General features: G+C 33.7%; 1 protein-coding gene across 1 annotated transcript; it reads right to left on the reverse strand.

The window, feature by feature from the left end:
* Window positions 1-610: 610 nt before the first annotated feature.
* Window positions 611-21446, reverse strand: LOC127874694 (homeobox protein SIX6-like). Its single transcript, XM_052419205.1, has 2 exons — window positions 20587-21446; window positions 611-1989 (listed from the first exon to the last, which is right to left on the reverse strand). The coding sequence occupies exons 1-2, from the start codon at window positions 21357-21359 to the stop codon at window positions 1734-1736; spliced, it is 1029 nt and encodes a 342-aa protein (XP_052275165.1). The 5' UTR covers window positions 21360-21446; the 3' UTR covers window positions 611-1733.
* Between the last annotated feature and the right edge of the window lie 2078 nt (window positions 21447-23524).

The following is a 23524-nucleotide window of genomic DNA, read 5'->3' on the forward strand; positions in this document are numbered from 1 at the left end:
TGTTTGTTCACATAAATACCTTTTAATAATAAATTATAATTTATGAAAAACAACATACCAAAAGTGAATAAAGCAATGTGTAAAATAATCAGTGGATGAAATGTTTGCAGTGTCATAAATGTTATATTTTTAGTAAGCTAACTAAACCAAATGTATACAGGAACACATGTTTGAGATAAGAAGCGATGATTTTGTTGTTTCTTATAAACTATTTACACAGAATTAATACATAGACATTGTTTTTATGACAAAATAAATACACATTCAGTAAACAACTTATGAGGTTTATCTTCAATGATTTCGTGCAAAGGGAGGGCAGCGATGCATGTCTCTTTTTTCCTAGAGTCATAGGTATACCTTCAAAGAATATGCGTGTGTTAAATGTACGCTGTGCAAAAATAATGAAACCTTGATTATCAACGTGAACTCAGGTAAATATATTTAAATAATCAAAGCATCAAAATATTAATATAAATATGGATTAACCCACAAACACGTCAAAACAGTTTCGTCAAAAAATTAAAAATTAAATAAAAGACATAGTGTTTTATGTATATGTAGTTCGTCATTTTATGCTTATCATCTTACGGTTCTATCAAAGCCTTAAAAAGAACATGAACTTAGTTTATTCAATAAATTCTCATTACATAAACGTTCGTTTGTATTTTGAAATAATAAAACAAGAATATTTTAACCTTCCTGCACATGTATGATCGATATTGCAAAAGCTATATAAATAAATGTCCATTCGCATAAAATAATTCATAATGTGTATTTATTGAAACTCATTGCCTCGTTTGAATTGTTAACAATAAATAACATATTTATAAACGTTACATATACCGTTCTAGTACCGATAGTCTTTTTTTTGTATTTTCATTTGAACTCGTCGACAATTGTTGAATATTGCAAATTAAAAATAAAAACAAGTCAAATTAAAAACTTAATAAACGTTCTTTTTAACAAAAATAAAATTATAGAATCAGTAAACACGTTACGGATATTATTTACGGGTTTCATTTTTGTAAAATTAAAATATAATATTCACCGTTACATTTATCCTCATGATTTACGTTATAGTCGTACATGAACATTTAAATTTATGTTGGTGTAAACTTTATATTTAATATAATGATAATGAAACACCCGTTGCTGAAACAATAAAGTTAAAAAAAAGCATACGCGTACTGTTGTTTATTATTTTTTAATAAGATGTGTTTATTGACTTTTAATAAGAATGCATTTTAATTGATCTCAAATTGACCATATATATAATCAATAATTCAAACCACCATTTATACATACTTCGTGAAACATAATTAAATTTTGAAAAGAATATACACTACTAACCGTCGATATGCTCTGTATGTGATTGTCGATCAACGGTGCAGTTTGTTTAACATACATCTAATGAACTTCATCGTTAAGGTAACACATTTCTTGGAAATGTATACCACAAAATTTAAATAACACAAAAGAAATTCTATTTACAAAATAGATTTGAATATGGAATAGTTTAAGGGGCGTTCCATTTAAACGAGCACAAGCTTCGACATTCATGTACGTCAGAAGAGATTCCATTTAATGTCCATCTTAAGAACGACAGTCTAGCGCATGCGCCCTTGTTCCTGAATGCGTTATACTTTCAACGAAAGTGAGATTTTACGAACGTGGGGCGCTCATTCTCACAGGCCCACGAGACACTTCAAAGACACAAATCACGCGATGTTTCATCATACGGCCGGAACTGAATAATGAAGTCGGTGGTCCATTTGTTGACTAAATGGGTAGTGGGGCGGTAATGGTTCACTTTTCACCATGCCGTTCATCATGTTCATTCTCATATCGTCAATCATTTTGACGGAAACGTCCAAGTCGTTCCGGTAGTCGTGGTGACCGTGTGACGTCATCATGTTGCCCGGCCCGGCAGGGAATGTTTGGTGGTGGTGGTGGTGCATCTGTTGCTGGAACTGCTCCTCCATCAGATCCCTGAAACACATAATCAAATGCGATTCTTTCAGGTGTACCAACATTTGCTTCTTCTTTTTATAAAATTTTCAAACATGGTATGGAACAATATTTTTCTTTTATATTTAATATGCAGAATTTCAAATAAACATAATTGTCGTGTTTATCTACTGAGAAACGTTTATTTTAATAAATATTTACAACATTTACACGGAGTTAATCGTATACCAAAACAATTTTATGTGTCTTATCATTCCTTGTTCTTGTTATGCTGTAACTCTTAACTGTTTACTTATATATATATATAAATGTTATATATAGGATCTGGCACGAGACGTCATATCATAGGCCTACAATATTTTATTAAACGAGTTCAGGAATTGTGTTAGTAAGCGAGCCTTTGGCGAGCTTACTAACGAATTTTCTGGACGAGTTTAATAAAATATGTTATGAAATGACAACGAGTGTCAGATCTTTTTATTACATGCTTTTAAGTGAGCAAAATAAATAAATATTTACGCAAACATAATGATAAATCCCAAATGTTGTTTCCATTTCGTGACGTTGCAACGTCATTACAGCAAAATAACCAAATGCGATTGGTCAATCGAACGAAAACTAAGCCAATGAAAACGCTTAAAAAGTATATTACACATGTGTAAGATAGAAATGTTCTTAATGGTTATATTACATGGGAAACAGGCTATAGCATGTGTTTAAATGATATATATAATAATGATTGTATCAATAATGATAGGAAATTAAGGCGCGTACTTGGTTTTGTCATACTTTGTACCATCATGTTAACAGACACCAGACGGTGCATGTTTTTGACTAAAAGATGCATTGCATCGCGCAAACACATCGGTCCTTTTATAACTGAAATGACAGGGTTTTGTCCCAAAGATAGGTATCTATCCGGACACCATGTCATTGTCGCTTCAGTAGGCGTTGAGCATGAAAAATTTAATGTTCGTATTATCCGCGATATCTCACTAATCATCGATATATCCTGCGCGAATCGCACCGCTAACAATACCGAAGTAACCGTATCTGATTCTGCCGATATTATTCGGTGTATCATATTGCAGAGAATAGGTGTTCCAGCTCGATCGGCCATTAATAAGCTTTTATTTTCATGTCACGGGCTTTCAGACGTGAACACGGTGGCTTTACCTCGCCTCATTTGAATTCGTATAATATGTACGGGTCGGGGTTATTAATTCACCCAGCATCGCTCGGGTTGGTGGTGAGGACAGAAATGTTAATCGATGAGTTCGGGCGTGTCTGTTGTTTTATGTAATCAATAAAGTATTCCCCTTGTGTATGTTCGGCGAAAGCTTATATCGATTAGAATCTTAAATGATTGCCTTGCAAATAGTTTGCCTTAGATCACGCTGCAATTAAATATATTAAGAGACAATAACGGTAACAACATACACCAATAGACAATAATCATAATACAAGTAGCATTAATAACAGGCTAGTTTTTTTATGTAAGTTTTTATTATTAAAACATTGTGACTTGCGTACTCAATTGCTTTGGCTCGCCTAATTTGAAATCATATTATATGCACGGGGTTATTCATTCACCAACCATCGTATGTGTTGGCGGTGGTGCCAGAACTGTAAATTGATTAGGTGGGACGTTTCTGTTGATTTTATGCAGTTAAAAATTATTTCCCTAGAGTATGCTTGGTATAAGCTAATATCGATAAGAATCTTTATCAATTGCAATCCTTATATTTAACATCACGGTGTAACATACAGTAATAGACAACAGTAATAACAGTACAGCATTAACAACAGTTAACCGGGTAGTTGTTTCGTACCATTTTTTATAATTAAAATGTTGTGACTTGCAATTCCATATACTTTTTCGCTAAAAACACATAAATCGTTTAATGCTATGTAAACAATGCAATTGTGTATCTAAAATGCATCTTAAAAAATAATTTTTCTAGTAACGTATTATCACAATGTAATGCTGTTTATCATTATTTTTGAGAAAAAAATCCGTATGCGCTGCAAATATCGTGTTTATTATTTTGCAACAAGTACAACATTATGTGATAAAAAATAAATAAGGGCCAGATTGAAGAGGCATCAATTTAGTTTGGGTGTAATATAAAAAAAACTCATTATTTTTATAAAAGTTAACGGTCTGACTGATGTAGCCCGGTACATAATTTTGCTTGAAGCTGCCTTCGCGGACTTTTGATAGATCTAGACTTTGATAACGAATAAATACCTTGCCGTTAAATTGTTAACTATGTGCCATTTAATTTGGCTTAAACTGAATTAAGAACGAAGGCTCATTGTGCGTCTGACGGGCTTCTATCGTATATCACACCAGCATCCGTTCGTCATAAAGGGATGCTCTGTTATCACAACTATTCATCTTTGATGAATATAAAACGGTTTCCATAGTCACCAAGTTTACTTTTTTCCTCAATAGAAGATGAAAACTGTTATTAAATGTTCGTAAAATGGTACCCAGTCTTTAAGCACAGACGATAAATGTTATCAGACACCACATCATATTTTCTTTTCACTTTGTCATTATTATAATATAAATTGTTCACACACTGTATATACGTATAGAGTGGCAACCTTTGCAGGCCTGTCGATGATGGTTTTTATTTGTCATTTTGTATAAAAACCAAAGCGTTATTGGAAATTTTGTACTAAAAAGAGTAATTAAATGTTCAGTCGATTTCATTTTATTTTCCCTAATTAAACTAGTCAAAATCATTAACGTCCTAACAAAAGTTAATAAAGTATAGAACGCTTGAAAAATGTATATTATGTCTGCCAACTTCCATCAAGGGGATCGGATAATTGCGTTTTGTTTCAAGTACAAAACATTTTGTGTTTGTTTCAATTCACGAGTTGTATAAACGTTATTAAAAGTTTGTAATAAGCTATGAGATTGTATACCGGTAAGCTTTATTATTGAATAAATGATGTTGTTGTTGTAATATATAACAAAGTATGCACTATTCAAGAATCGCTGGAAATAACATTCGTTCTGTTTAAACATTTATATACCTTCATTTCACTCTTCTAATTTGTGTATTTTCATTTTATAACATATCTCCTTGTTGCGCAGATACATTATATTTAAATATACGTAATAGTTTAATAAAGTAAGTTTAATATACGAACTTTCCTGTTAACATGAAGAAAACAATAATAAATTTTAAATATGCGTAATGATTCTTAGACTTCTCATGTGACAAATTCGTATATTCATAGATAAGCTATTTCTAAATTATTGGTAGAACAATATGATGGATATTTATATAACAAAGTAAACTTATACTGTTTTGGGCTAAAAAAAGCAAAAACTTTACTCTTACAGCGCATATGTATCGTTTTCATAAAAAATGGTATTGGTAACAAAATCACGCTGAAGTATTTCAAGTACTTGAACAGTCATTTCTAAAAAAAAAATATTTGTATCAATCGAAGTTTTCAAACGTATGTCTGGTATGTTGGCATGTAACCGCAAATCACAAATCGTTTGAAAAGTACTTCCAAATTAAATAAAGAACAAAATTTTAATGAGATACTTTCGACTTTTAGTAGCCGCATTCTCTTGAAATGTGCATGTCAAAGTGAACAAAAGGCGAACAAATTCTCGCTGAAAGAAATTGATCAAAAGTGAGAGGTCATTTTATCTTCGCACCGGGAACGAAGCCACAGGTACGAACAATATAGAGTACGGCTGTTCACACACTTAATAAAAGACAACTACTTTTCTGATTCACTGCGCGCAAAGAGTTTTTCAAATGACAGACAAAGCTTTGACAAATATGAATTGTGACTTTCAATAAAGCGCTCTGCGGGGAAGTAATGACTAAACCTGCAAACAGTGACCAGGTGAAAGATAGCAACGCTCCTATTGTTGGCGATATAAACGTCATTTTATTTATGCGACGGCGATGGCAAGAAGTTTTTTATACGGATCTAGAAAACGTAGAAGCTGTAGATGATACTTCCTACATCATTTTACCCCCTTGGTGCAAAAAGATACCATGTGACATTGAAATAAGAAGGTGCATTGTACCTTTTTGCACCAATGGGACGAATTTATTATTATAAAAAAATAGAAGGTCATGTGATTTCATTATCTTTATGAAAATAATAATTATTATCATTATCATTATCATCTCTTCCATCGTAAGAAACATCATCACCTAAGTAGTAAGTAATAACAGAATCAACAGCAGCAGCAAGATTAGGTGTTGCAGTTGCTGCATTTGTTGTAGTAGCTGTAGAAGAAGTTTGTAAACTTGCCATAGTTGTATGTCGGTTAAGGTGTGTTTTTAGGATTTCATCTTACATTTAATATTTTATAAGATTTGACGCTTGAGAACAAACAGGAAAATAATACATCAAACTTAGGTAATGAGTTGATGTAATGCAGTTTCCCTGAATAGTGTTATTATATAAATTATTTCGCCGCGAGAGTAATTAATCTAAATGATCTCGTTCATCATTATACAATCAATAATTCATTTAATTCTAAACAGAGCCATTTTCCGTGGTTATTTGGAATAGGCGACACCGCAGGGTGGGGAATAGGGTGTAGGACCGAGGGGCAGGGCAGTCTATTGTTCCTGTGATTTATTACTTTAATAGCTGAAATGGATATTATATCGAACCACAACCGAAGAAAATACAACATAATGTGTGTTATACGCTAGATCGAGTTGGGACATAGTGAAAGCTGTCATGTTTTTATTGCAGCCAATCAATACACGGCAATGAATATGAGCCGTGCTCTGTGATATAGAAGTTTAATGCATGTACGTTAAGTGTCGTCCCAGATTAGCCTGTGAAGTCTGCACAGGCTAATCACTTACGACACTTTCCGCTTTTATGATATTTATCGTTTCAAGAAAGATTCTTCTCATCAAAAATCAATTTTAGGCGGAAAGTGTCGTCCCTGGTTAGCCTGTGCGGACTCCAAAGGCTAATCTGGGACGACACTTTACGCACATGCATTTAAGCCCCTTTTCACAGAGCGCGGCTCATATGAAAAAAAAGATTTTCGATTTGTCGTTGTCTATCGGCGAAAAACCAACGATAGGACGCCATTCATCAGACTGATTTTTTAATTAATACAAACATTTATTTCAAATTTAACATGAGATTACAAAAATATTTTAAACTGAAATGCGAAATACTTTAAAATGCCGTGATAACGCGTCGGACTGTTTTGTCTTCAATAATAAGTACAGTTAAGGAGAGATTATTTGTCAGTAAGATGGACAGTGAGTAACATGTAAGACTTAATGTGCCGATCTCTGAGAAAAAGGGACTTATGCATTTGCGTAAAGAATCGTCTCAGATCAGTCGAGTGCAGTCAGCATTTGCTGACAAGAGATGACACTTTCCCCTTGAAGAGGATTTGCGTTTGAAAATGGACACGGAAATTCCTTGAAACCGTTAAGTGTCGTCTTTCACAAACCTGTGCGGACTGCACAGGCTAATATGGGACGGTACATTCCGCAAATGAATTTAGACCGATTTTCCCACAGCGTGGCTAAACTAAAAATGCATTAGATACTCCTCATAATCCGTTATCTTGTTATTCGATCAGTCGATGGATGGTGATATTTCATTTATTTGTTATATGTGTGTGTATGGTGTTATTTGACTGTGTCGTAAACTTGAAAATGTAATTTCGAAAAAACGACGACTAAATTTGCACGTTCAATGGCAATCGCTTTCCGAGCAGAGACACTGTTTACACCACAAGACTTTTCCTTTGACCCTAGGAGCAATCTTTAACCGCCTCTATCTCGTCTCAGATAGCGAGGTCGGGTGGAGCCGCCACGTGACCATCTGGAGAATGTCGTCTGTCGCGTTATTCTCATTGTCGTCAGATAAATGCGAGACTATCGCGAGACTATAATGGCGCATGCGAGATTAGCAACACTCTCATTAACTTTATTACCATCAACTTAGAATCTGGTGTCTAATATTTTAGCCTCATTAACAATTTTCCGTTATCTTGCGGTTATCACGGGTTTGATTCATCGCTGTGTAGCCAGCGTTCAGGTACATTGTTGCCGTTTTCTATTGTTTCAATGAAGGAAATGAACAATGTCAATGCAACACGCGTCGTTCATACGACACTTCCGAGATTTCCGTCAAAGAAATTGAAATAATTATTTTAATAAAAGTGTCTGAAAATCGAAGTTTTATAATAAGTTAACGGACTAAAAACAAAATATCATTAAATTTTACGACTTTGCACCAATTTATTTTCTGATCTTTTACGACATCTTATCCGCCGGATGCAATGATTGGTCATGATTTATAAATAAAGACTTTTGATAAATTTCTGCGCAAACTGTAGAATATAACGCATTGGTTATAGTTTTTTATTGTCTCAACACAGTTTAATCACATAAATATGGAACTATTTGTTATAAAATTCAATCAAATCATTTTTACCCGGTCATTTTCCAAAAATCAAAGAAAATGTTACTCGCCAAAATGCAGACACCAACACGAATCACAGCAGTCGGCATTTATATTTCGACAATTGTACCATGTTACAGAAAAATAATTGGACTAATTCATATCAGCCTCAGTTGAATAGAAAAACAAATGTCCAAAAGTAAGAAATATCCACAAAAGGCATGTCTTTTTTATCAATATGTCGCAGCGGTCTGTTTTCCATCTCACACTTTCCTGGGTTATCATCTTTCTACCATTTACCCTCCTTGGATCAGAAATAGAGAGAGAATGGCCGTAGGTCATGACCATTCCCACCACAAATTTGAGACCGGACCGGGGATCAAACCCGCGATCTTTCCGACTTGTAATCCGGTCCTCTACCAATCTGAGCAAGCTAACGGGTCTGCGATTGCTAAATATCGTTAATATCAGTTAAAAAGTTATTAAGAATGAAGTAACACACTTGTCGAACCTGCCATGGAAGGCTGCCTTTATGTGCACTTGTATCTACGCTCTCGGATTTAAATAGGAAACTTAAGTATTCAACCGTTTAAAAGAACACATTGTTACAGCAATATATCACCGAAAATATTAACTGGTAATAGTCTTTCAAACAACTAAGGTTTTACCTCAATGGCTACAAAATACTTACTATTAACCCATTTATGCCTAGCGTCTAGGAAAAAAAGCCTTGGCGAACAGCGTAGACCCAGATGAGACGCCGCATAATTCGGCGTCTCATCTGGGTCTGCGCTGTTTGCTTAAAGGAATTTCTGTAGCAATATTCTAAATATAGAAATTAATATACTAGACATCCCTAATTTTGGAACTAAATTGATCCAATTTAGAAGGATGTGAGAGTCGGCATAAATGGGTTAATAAAAACCACATTCAACGCGTTCAACGCGTGTTGGCATACATTATGAACTTATTTTGTATCTTGTCTATAATTTGATTTAAAGAAGGAAATGTTTGAAATGCCTGAATGTTTACAGCCGGCGTTGACACTTTAAACAGCGCATCGAACGCTGATGGTTCTAATTCAAAACAGTCACAACCGCAAATAGGCAAAGAATTTACAATGTAATTGGTGTCAAAAAAAGAACAGCGCTAATTTGTCTTTAGGCAAAACGGTTATTCCACTCCCAAATATAAACAAATCCAAATCATTTCAGTATTACTCACTGCAAATATTTCTTGAATTGATCACCTCTTGTGTGTCGTAAATGTTTTTCTTTTCAAACGTCCAAAGCTTTTAATTTCATCATTAATTGGTTAACAATTGTGAATATTGTACACATATTGATCTCTCGGCGGTCTTTATCTAGTTGGTTTTCAGCCTTCATTTCTCATTATTGTCATAAAGGAATTTCAAACGGATTGTTTGAATATATATTTTCTGTTCAATAATCGGCATTCAGTGTTTTCCGGCGAAGTTGATAAAGGATTCGAAGAAGCCGGGTGGGCTGATGGCGACATACTGCTTCGTTCACAATATCGACTGGAGTTGCGGACAATGCGCATCGTTTCTGCGCATCACATCCACAACGTTTTGTTGTTGTACCTGGTACAAATATTAGACGCAAATGACACCTTGACAGGCATTGTTGCTTAAAAAAAAAAGTTTATTTCGTTTTTTTTAATGCATAAAATTAACATGGAAACCGGATTTCAGTATTGAAAAGAAATGTATAAACTTTCTCGAATTGATTTATTTTCGTCATTTATAAGAATATTAATTTCACTAGTTAGGTGAACATCCACGTGCAGAATTCCTAGTTTTATTTTAAAGAGTTCTCATTGTTCTTTTCTTCTTCTTCTTTCTTCTTCTTCTTCTTCTTCTTCTTCTTCTTCTTCTTCTTCTTCTTCTTCTTCTTCTTCTTCTTTTTAGTAGCAGTAGTAGTAGTAGTAGTAGTTATAGAAGTAGAAGTAGTAGTAGTAGTAGTAGTAGTAGTAGTAGTAGTAGTAGTAGTAGAAGTAGTAGTAGTAGTAGTAGTAGTAGTAGTAGTAGTAGTAGTAGTAGTAGTTATATTATTATTGTATTATTCTTTTATTATTATTATTATTATAATTATTATTATTGTTGTTGTTACTATTATTATTATTATTATTATTATTATTATTATTGTTATTATTATTATTATTATTAGTGTGGTTGTTGTTGTGGTTGTTGTTATTTATTTTTTTATGCTATGATCGTCATTATTATTATTATTAGTAGTAGTAGTAGTAGTAGTAGTATTTCTATTATTATTATCATCATCATCATAATCGTTCGTGTAAAGTCGTTTTTGGGGTAATATAAAGTTGTTATAGAAATAATTGTACTACTGTGTTTTTAGAGATTGAATGTTCTATCATTTATTTGTTTACATGATATGAGATAACATAAAAATATAATTACATAAACTAAAACAGCAGCTTTAACTAATCTTAAACAGAGTATTAAAAATCTCGAGATAAATTTGAAGATCCATTTTCCTTGCCCACTATTTTGCAAAAAAATCACCGCTATTTTTTTATCAAAATACTGTGTGAGGTTTATTTTTATAATGAAGTGACACTTGTATTTAAAAAAAAACTTTAATTAAATACTAGACATTTAATTGGAACCGCTATGGCGGAAAAAAGTTCACTTCGATAGATAATTTGCCGGAAATGAAGGGCCTACTTCCCGACGCGTTTTCTCCTTAAACGGTACGATGAAAAGGTAGAAACGGTACAGCGAATCACTTATTTGGTCCCCTGCTGAAGCAAATAAGAGTTAACATCTCTGAGAGATAGCCATAGGCGGACTTCACATCCTTTTTAACACAGTTCGCTCGATTCCCGGAGTCATCTGAGGTTAACAAGATATAGTGGATGTTAACCTCAATTGACCTTTTTCTTTTCGTCGATTTACCGAAATTTTGAGCAGATCTAATGAAGCAGAATCAATTACGTTGCACGAAAATGTATTCTATGAGAGGCGTGTTATTTACCCGGTAGTCTATCTTTGTCGACCATTCACCGCCACTGCGTTGACAAAATGTTGGCGATATAGTACTTTTAAGTGCTTTGTAAGAATCTGAATGAATATGGAACAGTGAATGCTTACTCCACCGTAGAATAAATGATTGAGTTTGACTTGACTTATTCAATGGTGGCCTCGCTCTCGATCTTAGTCGCATAGGCTGCTAACATTTTTTGTGAACGATGTCAATAGATTCAAGTGGCCATGTTAATGAGTCTAGAGTGTGCAGATTGTGATTGAATATAGCGACGATTTGTGTGCCATTAGAAATGCAAACTTAAGATATTGTACGAACATATTTAAAGAGATGTGACAGAATTCAAATACAACATGTCAGCGAGCTCTGAAAGAAAACGTGAGGAATGGAAATATTGATTTAAAAAACCTAACCGTTAATTACATTACAAATACCATTTTTCTCTTCGACTATTTATCGACGCATGTCACAAATCGCGTAATCCGTCCTTTGAACTTTCATGTAATTAAAATGGCGACTGAAAATCTAGGCATGATCGCAGTTTCGAATTTCAGGAGAATATTAATAAAATACTAATTTTGCAGTAATAAATCATGGAACACCAGTATTTTCCGGGAAAGGCCACGTATTTTATTACTGTTATTTTGTGTTTATTAGATTAATAAAACAGGGATGAACATCTTCTTCGATGGATATGCATGTCAACAATATGGGATTTAATTAAAGCAATATGTCTGAGGTTTAGTTTAAATGGATAAATCGAAAAGCGGCCAAATGTCGTTTTGTCTAACGCGTGACATACTTTTTTAACTGTCGTCAATTCAAATCGTGTGTAGCATTTTCGCTTTTTACTATATAATTTGATTTACTTAATGGTATAAAGAGTGAAAGAATATCATGAAATACATTTGCAACGTCTTAAAGTAAACCGTCTGTTCGTGTTATATTTATCGAGTATTCTGTATTTAGAAAGATCTAAATAGAATTTTAATATACTTTATATTTTGATGTTATAACCATACAACAATCAAACACGAATATTCTTTACAGGCTTTACGCATTTCAATGATTTAAAAAATAAAATAAACATCCAATCTGAGAAACCAAATCTAAACTATTGGGGTTATAAGTCTTTTTCATAAAACAATTAAATTAAATTTGAACATACCCTTCTTTTCCTTATATGCTTATGAAATTGCTTAACTGTCAGTGAATGTTCACATTTAAGGTAAAAGAATTACGGTAAGCTAAAACATATCTCAGACGACGCATCTTTTTCATCTTAACATAACTTCTTTGGAAATCCTTTGTATAGAAGGAAAGTAGAGATAAGAATTCTAACGAGGTTGTCATAGCAAGTCTATTAATGTGTCGCTGCCAAGAGGCTATTGACATTCAACAACGTCTATTGTTGGGCCCTCGTTAATACAAGAGCTGTCCGACAACGACCCCAAGTGTCGTGTGGGGTGTAGCCTATTGCGTTTCCTCTTTTACAACGACATTGTACTATGATTTCCGTATGTAAAACTCGGCGCTTTTGATTAGCACTTTATGCTCTTGAGTCTAGTCATAATTACCGGTTACGGAACAGATCAAGTGTATATGAAGGGACGACAACTCGTGTCAAGAGTGGCTGCCCTTAGCTTTTGACCAACGCCTTTGTCGGTTAACCTTTAAACCGCAGGTATTGGCCAGGGGCTAGGCGTTTGCATCAAAGTCCTAAAATATCTCACAAACATTCAACTAAAACATAAGTAATCAGTTCTATGCAGGGACCAAACGTATTCATATCTTAGTAATCATACATAAATTTCCGCAGTATGAACGTAAAGGTTGAATAATCGACTCTTTAAATGTATTTGCCTCTGTCTTAACGCCGATATAATAATACCGCAACTTAAGTATTTAGAATTTTTTATTAAATTGACTGGAATATTGAATACCACCAGTTAAGTATTAGTTTTTCGTTTATGAAATTTCGTGAATCTTCAAAACGTTTAACAACATGCGTGCTAAAGGATTGGTTCAAATATTGTGTATATGTTGACGTTTGCCATTCAATATCATAAAACCAACACAATTTTGCGTATCCTGCTATTCCGTTTATAAATAGTTGCAGTATTTACTGCATTAACCCATTTATGCCTAGTGGACTCTCCCATTCATCTAAATTGGATCAATTCATTACCAAAATTAGGGATGTCTAGTATATTTATTTCTATATTTAGAATATTTCTTACAGAAAGTCCTTTAAGCAAACAGCGCAGACCCAGATGAGACGCCGCATCATGCGGCGTCTCACCTGGGTCTACGCTATTTGCCAGGGCCTTATTTCAAGACGCTAAGCATAAATGGGTTAAAGAGATCTTTAGTTTACTATTTTTACGAAAACAACAGAAATAATACACATTTTCCATCATTACTCTTAAAAACTCGATTCCAATTGTTTATTACTGATTATCAGGACTGCATTATTTAAGAGTGTATTTGTACGTCCTAAAATCGTAATTTAATGATCATTAAACAACGACGACTCGAAAATGCTTTACACACTTTCTACTTTCAAACATGTTTTGCTTGAGCCACGCGCTTCGTGTGTAAATCAAATGGGGCCGTGACAGCACTAGTGACAAAGTTCCATTGATGAACGTGTAACATATGTGCCGCTTTACATGAAATAATGGAAATTAATTCAATGGAAATAATAGACTTACTTCAGTTAGCGAGGCAAAACCGTGATTTTAAACGTGATAAATTGATTTACATGTATAAGGCTACCGATAAAACAATGCATATCAATTGTTCGTAACATGTTATCTGTTATCGTGTTTTTTTAATTAATATCTCAGGATAAATTGTCAAAACATGTTTAGTGGCAGCACAATGTGATGACTGTTGTTGAAAATTACACTTTTTTGTTTTAATTGTATGTTCACGAAACATATTTTCTAGTTCGCCATTTTCCCAATACTTTTTCAATATGTATGTGTGCATCAAGTTATAACACAATAGCCATTCGCAGATTAAGATGAGGACCTGGTTCATATATTGTAAGTCTTGCAGTGCAGATAAGATTTCTGTTCTGGTCGTAGCTTGAATTTCTTTTCCTTTATTATTATAATATATGAGCCGTGCTCTGTAAAACGGGGGTTTAATGCACGTGCGTAAAGTGTCATCCCAGACTAGCCTGTGCAGTCCTCACAGGCTAAGCTCGGATGACACTTTCCGCTTTTATGATAATTTTCGTTTAAAGAAAGTCTCTTCTTAGCAAAATCTTGTTTAGGTAGAAAGTATATGTATATAAATTAATAACGTGAAGACTTCATTTAGTTATATTGAGGAACACATCAAAAGCCCAACAAGACTTAAATGTATATTTGTCATCATTATGTTTTTAATTTCATGTTACAAACAACGTTTATAATATCTGGCTAATAGTAATCTTACATTTATAAATACCAGTATAGGCGTTTAAATTGAGTATGATTAGCACAATAATAAATAAATCAATTGCCTACAGCCTTATTTAATACTATCCCTTGAAAAAACAAAACACATGAATCCACATGTGTGTTGTATAATCTAGAAATCGTATTATTATCAAACGGATCATAAACACACGTAACAAATAATATGATACCTTACTTAATACTTTATGTAGAAAATAACCATTCACACCATAATATTCAATACGCGATATGCTTCCGGGAATACTAAAAATGACGATCGGATATGCAGCATGTATTATTAAAACGTCCTGAGTAGTGAGTACAATATAAGAACCTTTATCTAATGTTCATTTGGTCAAGCCTAAAACGGATAAAACAATTCGTGAAGTCCGCAGAGGCAAATCAGGGACGACGCTTTCCGCCTAAAAAAAAACATTTTTATAGTACGTATTTAAAAAGAAACCAGATGATGATAACACTACCGTGTTACAATATTTTATTTGTTTAACATCTTCAGAACTTTATATTGATAAAAGTTCGTTCTTATATAAAAACGCTATAAAACAGTTAGCAACCAAAAAGCAAGTTTTTATTACTGTGTATCATCAATGATTCCAAATTGTTTAAAATTCATTTCTCGCGGCGTTTGGTCGTTAAATAACAATATTCGCAACATCCGTCCCGATGAAAACCCCATTAAACGCATCTTGCGTGAAAGACCTTTGGACATACGGTGTTAGTACAAACGCTGGTGCAACAATTGTTTTCATACAAATCAGTGTGTAGATCATTTCAAAAGGGTTCGATTTTCTAGTTAACACGGTATCACCTCTTCAATAACGAACAGACGTTGACACTAAGCGTTTTCCCTGTAATGACTGGCTTTGGTATGTTAAAGTAAAAATCTATTAGTAAATTATTTATATCGTTAATAATTTTCGGAAGTTTATTTGTTTATTTGTTTTTATTGTATACTGTTATAATGTATAAACATAAAGCATGCAATATAGGCAAATCATATTACTTGGCGAAAATAACATACCGAATCGATACACCTGTTGTTGTTAAATGTTTGATGTGGAACAAAAACCACATGCTACAACCTGCAGATCTTACATATGGGTCGTGTTCTGTGAAAAGGGGGTTTAATGCATGTGCGTAAAGTGTCGTCCCATATTAACCTGTGCAGTCCGCACAGGCTAATCAGGGACGAAACTGTGCGCTTTTATTGTACTTTTCGTTAACAGAAAGTCTCTTCTTTGCAAAAATCAAGTTTAAGCGGAAAGTGTCGTCCCTGATAAGCCTGTGTGGACTGACGACACTTTGCGCACATGCATTAAGCCCCATTTTCACAGAGCACGGCTCATATTTAAAGGAATTTTAATCGGTTTATAAAGTCAATATACCACACAATAAATAATGTGTTAACATATCCTTACACAAATCATAAAGAAACGCATATAATAATAAGATATAGCATAGCATGAGCGTTCGTTCATCTCTTGAAAGCAATATCAACATATCGTATAGACAACTAATACACTACTTGCTTACAAATTCCTTGTACATTGGTAACCTCAAATTCTTCAAAAAAATAGTGTTTGAATGTTTGATATAAATTTTCAATAAAATTTTATAATCATGTAACGTGTATTCGTTACAGAAAAGATTATAAGAGCCAATAATGTTTTAATACGGAAAATAAAAACAAAAATTGTTTATAAAACTATAGTATCTATCAATTTTTGTGAGTAATAATTGCATTTGTATTAAATTTCCGCCCTGTAAACTAAACTAAGTGTTCTAAAGAAATATTGAAAAACAACGAAGTGCTCATTAAGTACATACTAGGTACTGCAAAATAATGCGTATTTACTTATATTCAAATGTTAAAAATTACAATGACTGTGTTTGTTCTACCATAAAATGACACTTGCAACATTGGGTAAATATTCTTTCATAATGTGCCATTATCTGTCGCATATATACCTCTAGATCATCTATGTTTGTTTTCGCATAGATGGCCGACGTTGGGTTATGATAAAATTAATTGACTAGTGTATATAGATTGAGATATTACTTTCAGACCTTATAGATTGCTCTCTTAATCAAATGTTTTCAAGTTTTTAATATTCACTAAGGAACTATATCCCTATAGATGTACTATAGTTTCGTTTTCGTATATATGGTCAACAAAGGGGTAATACTAATACTTAAACAATACTTAACTACGAGTTAGTGTAGTATATGGGGAGGTAGTATTTTATATCAAACAGCTTTAACATTATTAGCATTTCTAATCCTATATTGCCAAAAGTCTTTAACTACGAATGAAAATAACATACACGTATAAAGTTGGATGTATGCGATTATATATTTCCTTCATATGACTTCATATAAATGTATTTTCCTTTCTACAAAAAAGATTCAAAGTATACGAATGTATAAAAAAGAAAACTATTTCATATACCAGGTTTGAAATATAATAACATTCACTAATGAATTTTGATGCATAATAATGTAATAACTGATGCAATTTTTAAACTACATTTGGCATCATGTGGTTCCTAGGTAATTACATTCTCACGAAAACACCAAAACATCTTTATTCATTATATTGTAAATTGATCTTTATTCGAAATGATGTATATTTTGTATTTACTTTATGCTGTTATTGTAGATGTAATGTAAATGACGATTAGCTTTACATGCTTAAGTCTGAATAAACTATTCTGTTCTCCATCTAAGAAAGCGTTTCCGTTACATTTTAAAAACACATCAAAATCAAACTGTAGTTTGATAAATTAAATGTTTTCCCTCAATTTTTATATTGAAAGATAGATCTATATATATTAGGGCTTTGCATTCCGAATGCAATATTGTGTAAAAAGTTGTTTGCAATTAGAGTTTAATTGAGTTAAAAAAAAAAGGTCTACCTATTCAAACATTCACGTTGATTATGTATTATAAAATAACCTAACATTTGCAAAGTGTACAAAAAAAAAATAACATTTAACTCGTTATTTGACTGTTTTGAATGCATATCTTCAGACAATTTCAATTACCCGTTCCATTAACTCAAGCTTTGTGTATACGTCAATTAACTATAAAGACGCGAAATGCCGCTTAAGGTTGTTGAAAATACAGTATTGTCCGCTGAAATTTAATATTTTATTATCTCGTTAATGTGCGGAAAAGATTTATTTGATAAAGGTTCATCTACATTCAAACCTTGCATAGATCTATGAAATATGTAAATTCAATGTTTTTCAGTAACTGATAGTTTAAATTAAGTTTCATAAGAGTCTGTGGGAAGGAAACGATACCGTCACAATCTTATAAGTGTATATGGTAAAGTTGTTAACGAGCTAGAGGAGTAAAAGACAGTCACATAATATTTTAGCTCATAATGCAATCTTTAGTAATATTTTTGTTTTAAGGAACGATAGCACTAGCGTGCATTCGAACCAATACGAGTCATTTAAGCCCATATTTATGTATAAATAATATAAAAACATAAATGACGATTTAAAGCAACGCATGTTTGTGTGTGCAATGTATTTAAAAAGCATTTGTTTGTTCAATGTGAAAAATGTATTTGTATACCGTATTGATGAACGTGTTCTTTCCAAAACAAGCTTATTTTAGTAATTTATACCTAAATTGATAATTTAAAATACTTCAAGTTACAGTAGTATTAGGTGGTTCTGGTTGGGATGCCAGCAACGGCTTGTGGTGTTAGTGATGGTAGTAGTAGGTATTGTTGTTATTGTTGTAGTGGTAGTAGTAAATCGCTTATTTTTTATTTGTTTTGTTGGGGTTTTCGCCAATTTCAATATAATTGCAGTCATATCACGCCGGACAGTTAACTTTCGCCCAATGGAAAATTGGCTTAACAGTACTTACTGGACATACTTATTTCGACACTTAATTTACAACTGCCCAACTTGAATTAAAGCTTGAGGAGAATGGTCGCAGACTGAATTTCATAACCAATTCCCACACAAGTTATATTGCTGGCCGGGGATCGAACACGCGATTCATGGATGTGTTGCCCAGCACTCTACCAAGTGGGCAGGTCGTAGCAGCCAATAGTAGAAGATAAAGAAGTTGTGGCAATAGAAGTAATTGATGCTGCAGACACAAAATTAATGATCATCATATTGTTATTTTTTTTTTTCTTGCTGTTGTGATTTTTCTTCGGCCAAAAAAAATCTGATTATTCACTGTAAATACTATACACGTAATTAAACTGCATGTATATACAGGTAAAACAAAACTCAGTCACGCATTTTGCAAGTACGAGGTGCCTTTCATTCAAACTGCGCAACAGGTGTATAATTTTAATGTTCAGACGGCAACTTATTTCAAGATTATAAAATTGTGAAATTCGGTACGCCACACAATGTGCCTTGCGATACATCACCTGCCTTGTTCGTGTGAGATTCACTTCACTTATTTATATGGTGTGACAAAAAATATAAAAAAAATTCGTTATAAAAAGTCTCGATAACAAGGAAGTTTGAAAATTTCAAAGAACTATGAATACCTATGTATATTATCTATGTTAATATAAACTATTTTATTTTCAGAAAAGGTTGGTCATGAATTGGATCGATATGATTGATATGTTTGTGATAATGATGATCTTACTTGTGACATTTTGACGACGACGACGATGATGGCGATTATAGTGATGATGATGATGATGATGATGATGATGATGATGATGATGAGGAGGAGGAGGAGGAGGATTAGGAGGAGGACGATGAAGATGATGATGATTGGATGGTGGTTTTGTCTAGGTTAAGTTGATAGTTATCACGATGGCGGTGAGATTATGATGAGGATAATAACGCTGACATTGCTGCTGCTGGCCATGATGTTGATGAATGTGCTGACGGTGATAATGGCGTCGTTGATGAAGATGACGGCGAACAGAAAAAGAAAAAATATTAATTGGAAAATTGCAAATGTTCTTAATAATTGTTATTGTAAATGTGAATACTATTGACACGTTTAATTAAACGACTGCGAAGCATAGAAACCATCTGTGTTTGCTTAAATTCATTCATGACATTAAAGTGTCATCGAAGATGTGAATAAAGCGAACATTTTGCTATTATTTTCTAAATACTATACCCAGTATTATTTACAGCTGAGAGTTCTGAATGACTAATCTGGTCGCACGGATTGCTGAGCATTGCACGCCGTGTGATAAATTTGATTCATATAAAATATATTTATTTATGATTGTACGCGGTCGTAATTTGTATAGACATATTAAAAAAATTATTATTATGGTATTTAAATTTGATTATTGCCGACATAATGTTTCGGCTTTCAGTATGTTTTGGTGAAATACTATCACGTACGTTTAATAATTTGTAGAACCCGTTTTAACAGCAAAACCGAATAGTAGTGACTCGGTGGCGTCGCATATGTTTATATACAAAACCTCATACTGTGTATCTGCGAAACCTTACAAACTTTAGCTGCTTTTCATGAAATGTACGATAAGGCATAAATACGGTATGGTTATGTGGTTACAACTTCTCCGGAAAATAGTTCGTAGAAAAAAAGAGAAATATATGCATTTAATGTTTTCTGTAGGCATTAATTGCAAATGAGGCAACATTTTTATATTTCCTTCTTTCCGCACTCGGTCAAAAACAAAAGAGTAAAATATTGAGAATACTAACCTGTTTACAAAGCCGTGCTGTTGGGTCGGGGTTCGATCTCTCTGTCGGCGGTTTTTAAACCAATTGCTCACTTGAGTCAATGTTAAACCGGTCTTTTTAGCAAGGTTGCGCTTCTCATCAGGCGTCGGGTAACGATTCGCCTTGTAGCAATCTTTCAATGCTTGCCGCGATTTTTCTTTAAAACAATACACCGTTTCTTCGCCGTCCCATATCGTTTTAGGAAGAGGGTACTTCCGGCGCAGACGGTATTTATCAACAGCCCCGAGCGGTCGGCCTCGGATCTTTTGTGCCTCCATATAGTGAGCCTTGTACCAAAGGTTTTGAAGGAAAGGATGGTTACTGCTCTCAAATGTGTGGCTCTCCAAAATGGCGTACAGTTCCCTGTAGCTTCCCCTGTGATAGGCAACCGTGGCCCGCGCCTTGAGCACCGCCTCGCTGCCTCGCAGCAGCTCGCTGGGCGGAAGTGACCACAGGAAGCGCGCTAGACGGTCAATGTCCCCCTTCTGTTGAAGAGCTTCGCAAACGCACGCAACCTGTTCAGGTGAAAATGTAAGATTTTTACCGTCGCCGCTTCCGCCACAGTTTGGCGTCGGCGAGTTGCTATTTGACCTCTGGCTTCCGTCCCCAACATTTCCATTATGATTAATTTCCGGTCTGTTTAGGAGATCGCTGGATGGAGTTCCAATAGTGACCAACTCTCCTCCGGTAGGGGGCTGCATCGAGTTTCCGTTGTCAATAAGTCGACTATCCAAACGACTCGAATTTAAATCCATATTTACACTATCAACTTCCAAAAGACTGTTGAATTTTGATACATTTAATGGAATTCTATCCGAAAGTATGTATAAAAGTATGCTAAAGCGTAAAACTCAATTGGGGTGTACAAAATCTGAATGTTTACTATATAAGCGATCATATGGCACACAGTGGAACGGTATTGGTCGATTAACCGTTAAGGACGGTGTTTAGAATGGAGATGGGCGGAGCTCTCGATTAGCTTGGCGGTGTCTGGTTATTGTTAGAATTAATCGATTATCAAGGAGGCTGGCACAGGGCGAACTCATTGTCAGATATGAGTTGATTTACTGCGACAGGGTTTTGTCAAATATCTGTATTTTATGAACACTTGTTGAGACGAATTCGTGAGGAATGTAAGAGAACTGGTAATAACTGTTATTAATACAATACATTGTATTTTCAAAACATTTGTAATATAGGAGCGGATTGTATCCTTGGAATTCGTTTTATGGCTAAAACAGAAGAAATAATATGAACTAAAACCATAAAGGACATTATGACACAATGAATTTTCTTAGGCAAAATAATACGACAATATTGCAAGGTAATTAGCTTAAGTATTTTTTTTTAATATCTAAATACTGTGAAATAAAAACGCGCGTACGATTCAAAAAAGAAAAAAAAGAAACTCGTTCTTGTAACAGTTTCATGCACAAGAAGTATATCAAGTGATGTAGATTTGTGTTGGATTAATTTGTTTTATCATTAATTTAATTCCGATCAATTCCAAAAAAATACAAACAGTGAACGTTTAGATGCACCAGCATTAGATAAAATTGATTATACCATGCGGCCCTTGATTAATGGCGCGGAAACAACTGCCAAACGACCAAAACAAAACAAATATAGAACACAAGACACACACTTAAATTACAAACACACACAAAATGACCAAAACTGCAGTCACTGCATTGAATCTATCAATGCAACGCTTCGGGATTTGTAACCGATTCCAGAAACTTCAAACATTACACTTGTGTATGATTATAATTAAATAATTAACGTGTGCATGAAAATTAGTCTCATAGCATCTCAAGCCAAAATGAAAAGGGAAAATACAGAGTTCATTTCAGTGTATTTACTTTTTATCATCCCAATCGTTCTATACAGACATTAGCGTCAGAACGTTACATTCTGAGGCAAAAGAGACATAGAATCATGCAGTTTAACCCATTATACCTAGTGGACTCTCCCATCCTTCTAAATTGGTTCAATTTATTTCCAAAATTAGGGATGTCTAGAATATTTATATATTTTAAATATTTAGAATACTAGTATTTCTTATAGAAATTTATGTAAGCAAACAGCACAGACCCTGATCATTATGCACCATGCGGCGTCTCATCTGGGTCTACGCTGTTTGTCATGGCCTTTTTTTCTAGATGCTAGGCATACATGGGTTAACTTTCGGTTAATCGTCGTTCAGGAAGAAGCAGCAAAAAGGCTGTTTACGGCAAAATTACAAGGCTTGATTTTGTATGTCTATTTTAATTTCAAAATTTCCATTCACTTTATTTCGTTGTTTTATCATTAATGTTATATCTTTCAGTATAGCAATATATTTGCGTTTTTTAAAACCTGTTAACAAAATTATATTTTAAAAAATAATGCAATTAAGTGATTGTATGTAAAATGGTTTAGCTACAAGAATAATGGATTTGGACAGGGACCTGAATATTTTGTTATCTTTTGAAACATCCTAATCGAATTCACCATGATATTTTTTCAACAAAACAACCTTAGTATTATTTAGTTTATCTACATTTATATCTACTATGTAAAACGAACAAAACAACATATTAAATGAAGTTAATTAACATTATCTTAATTAATATTCGAATGTAAAGTAGCCATTGCATCGAAACGCACAATAAGCTAGTTTCCACCACATACTAGTTTCCGTCTAATAATAATAATAATAATAATAATAATAATAACTTTATTTCATGAAGAATTCACATTAAGAAATAATTTCTTTTTTACAATGTGGTCTTCAGTAACAAAACACAAGTATATATTTTGAAACATGCATACGAACATACAAGGGGAAAAAAGTAATGAACTAAACAGTTAAATGTTATAATAACTTCCTTATCAATTCCGACGACGTCGACGACGACGATGACAACGACGACGATGA

This window comes from Dreissena polymorpha, chromosome 3, assembly GCF_020536995.1.
Source record: "Dreissena polymorpha isolate Duluth1 chromosome 3, UMN_Dpol_1.0, whole genome shotgun sequence".
Classification (NCBI taxonomy): domain Eukaryota; kingdom Metazoa; phylum Mollusca; class Bivalvia; order Myida; family Dreissenidae; genus Dreissena; species Dreissena polymorpha.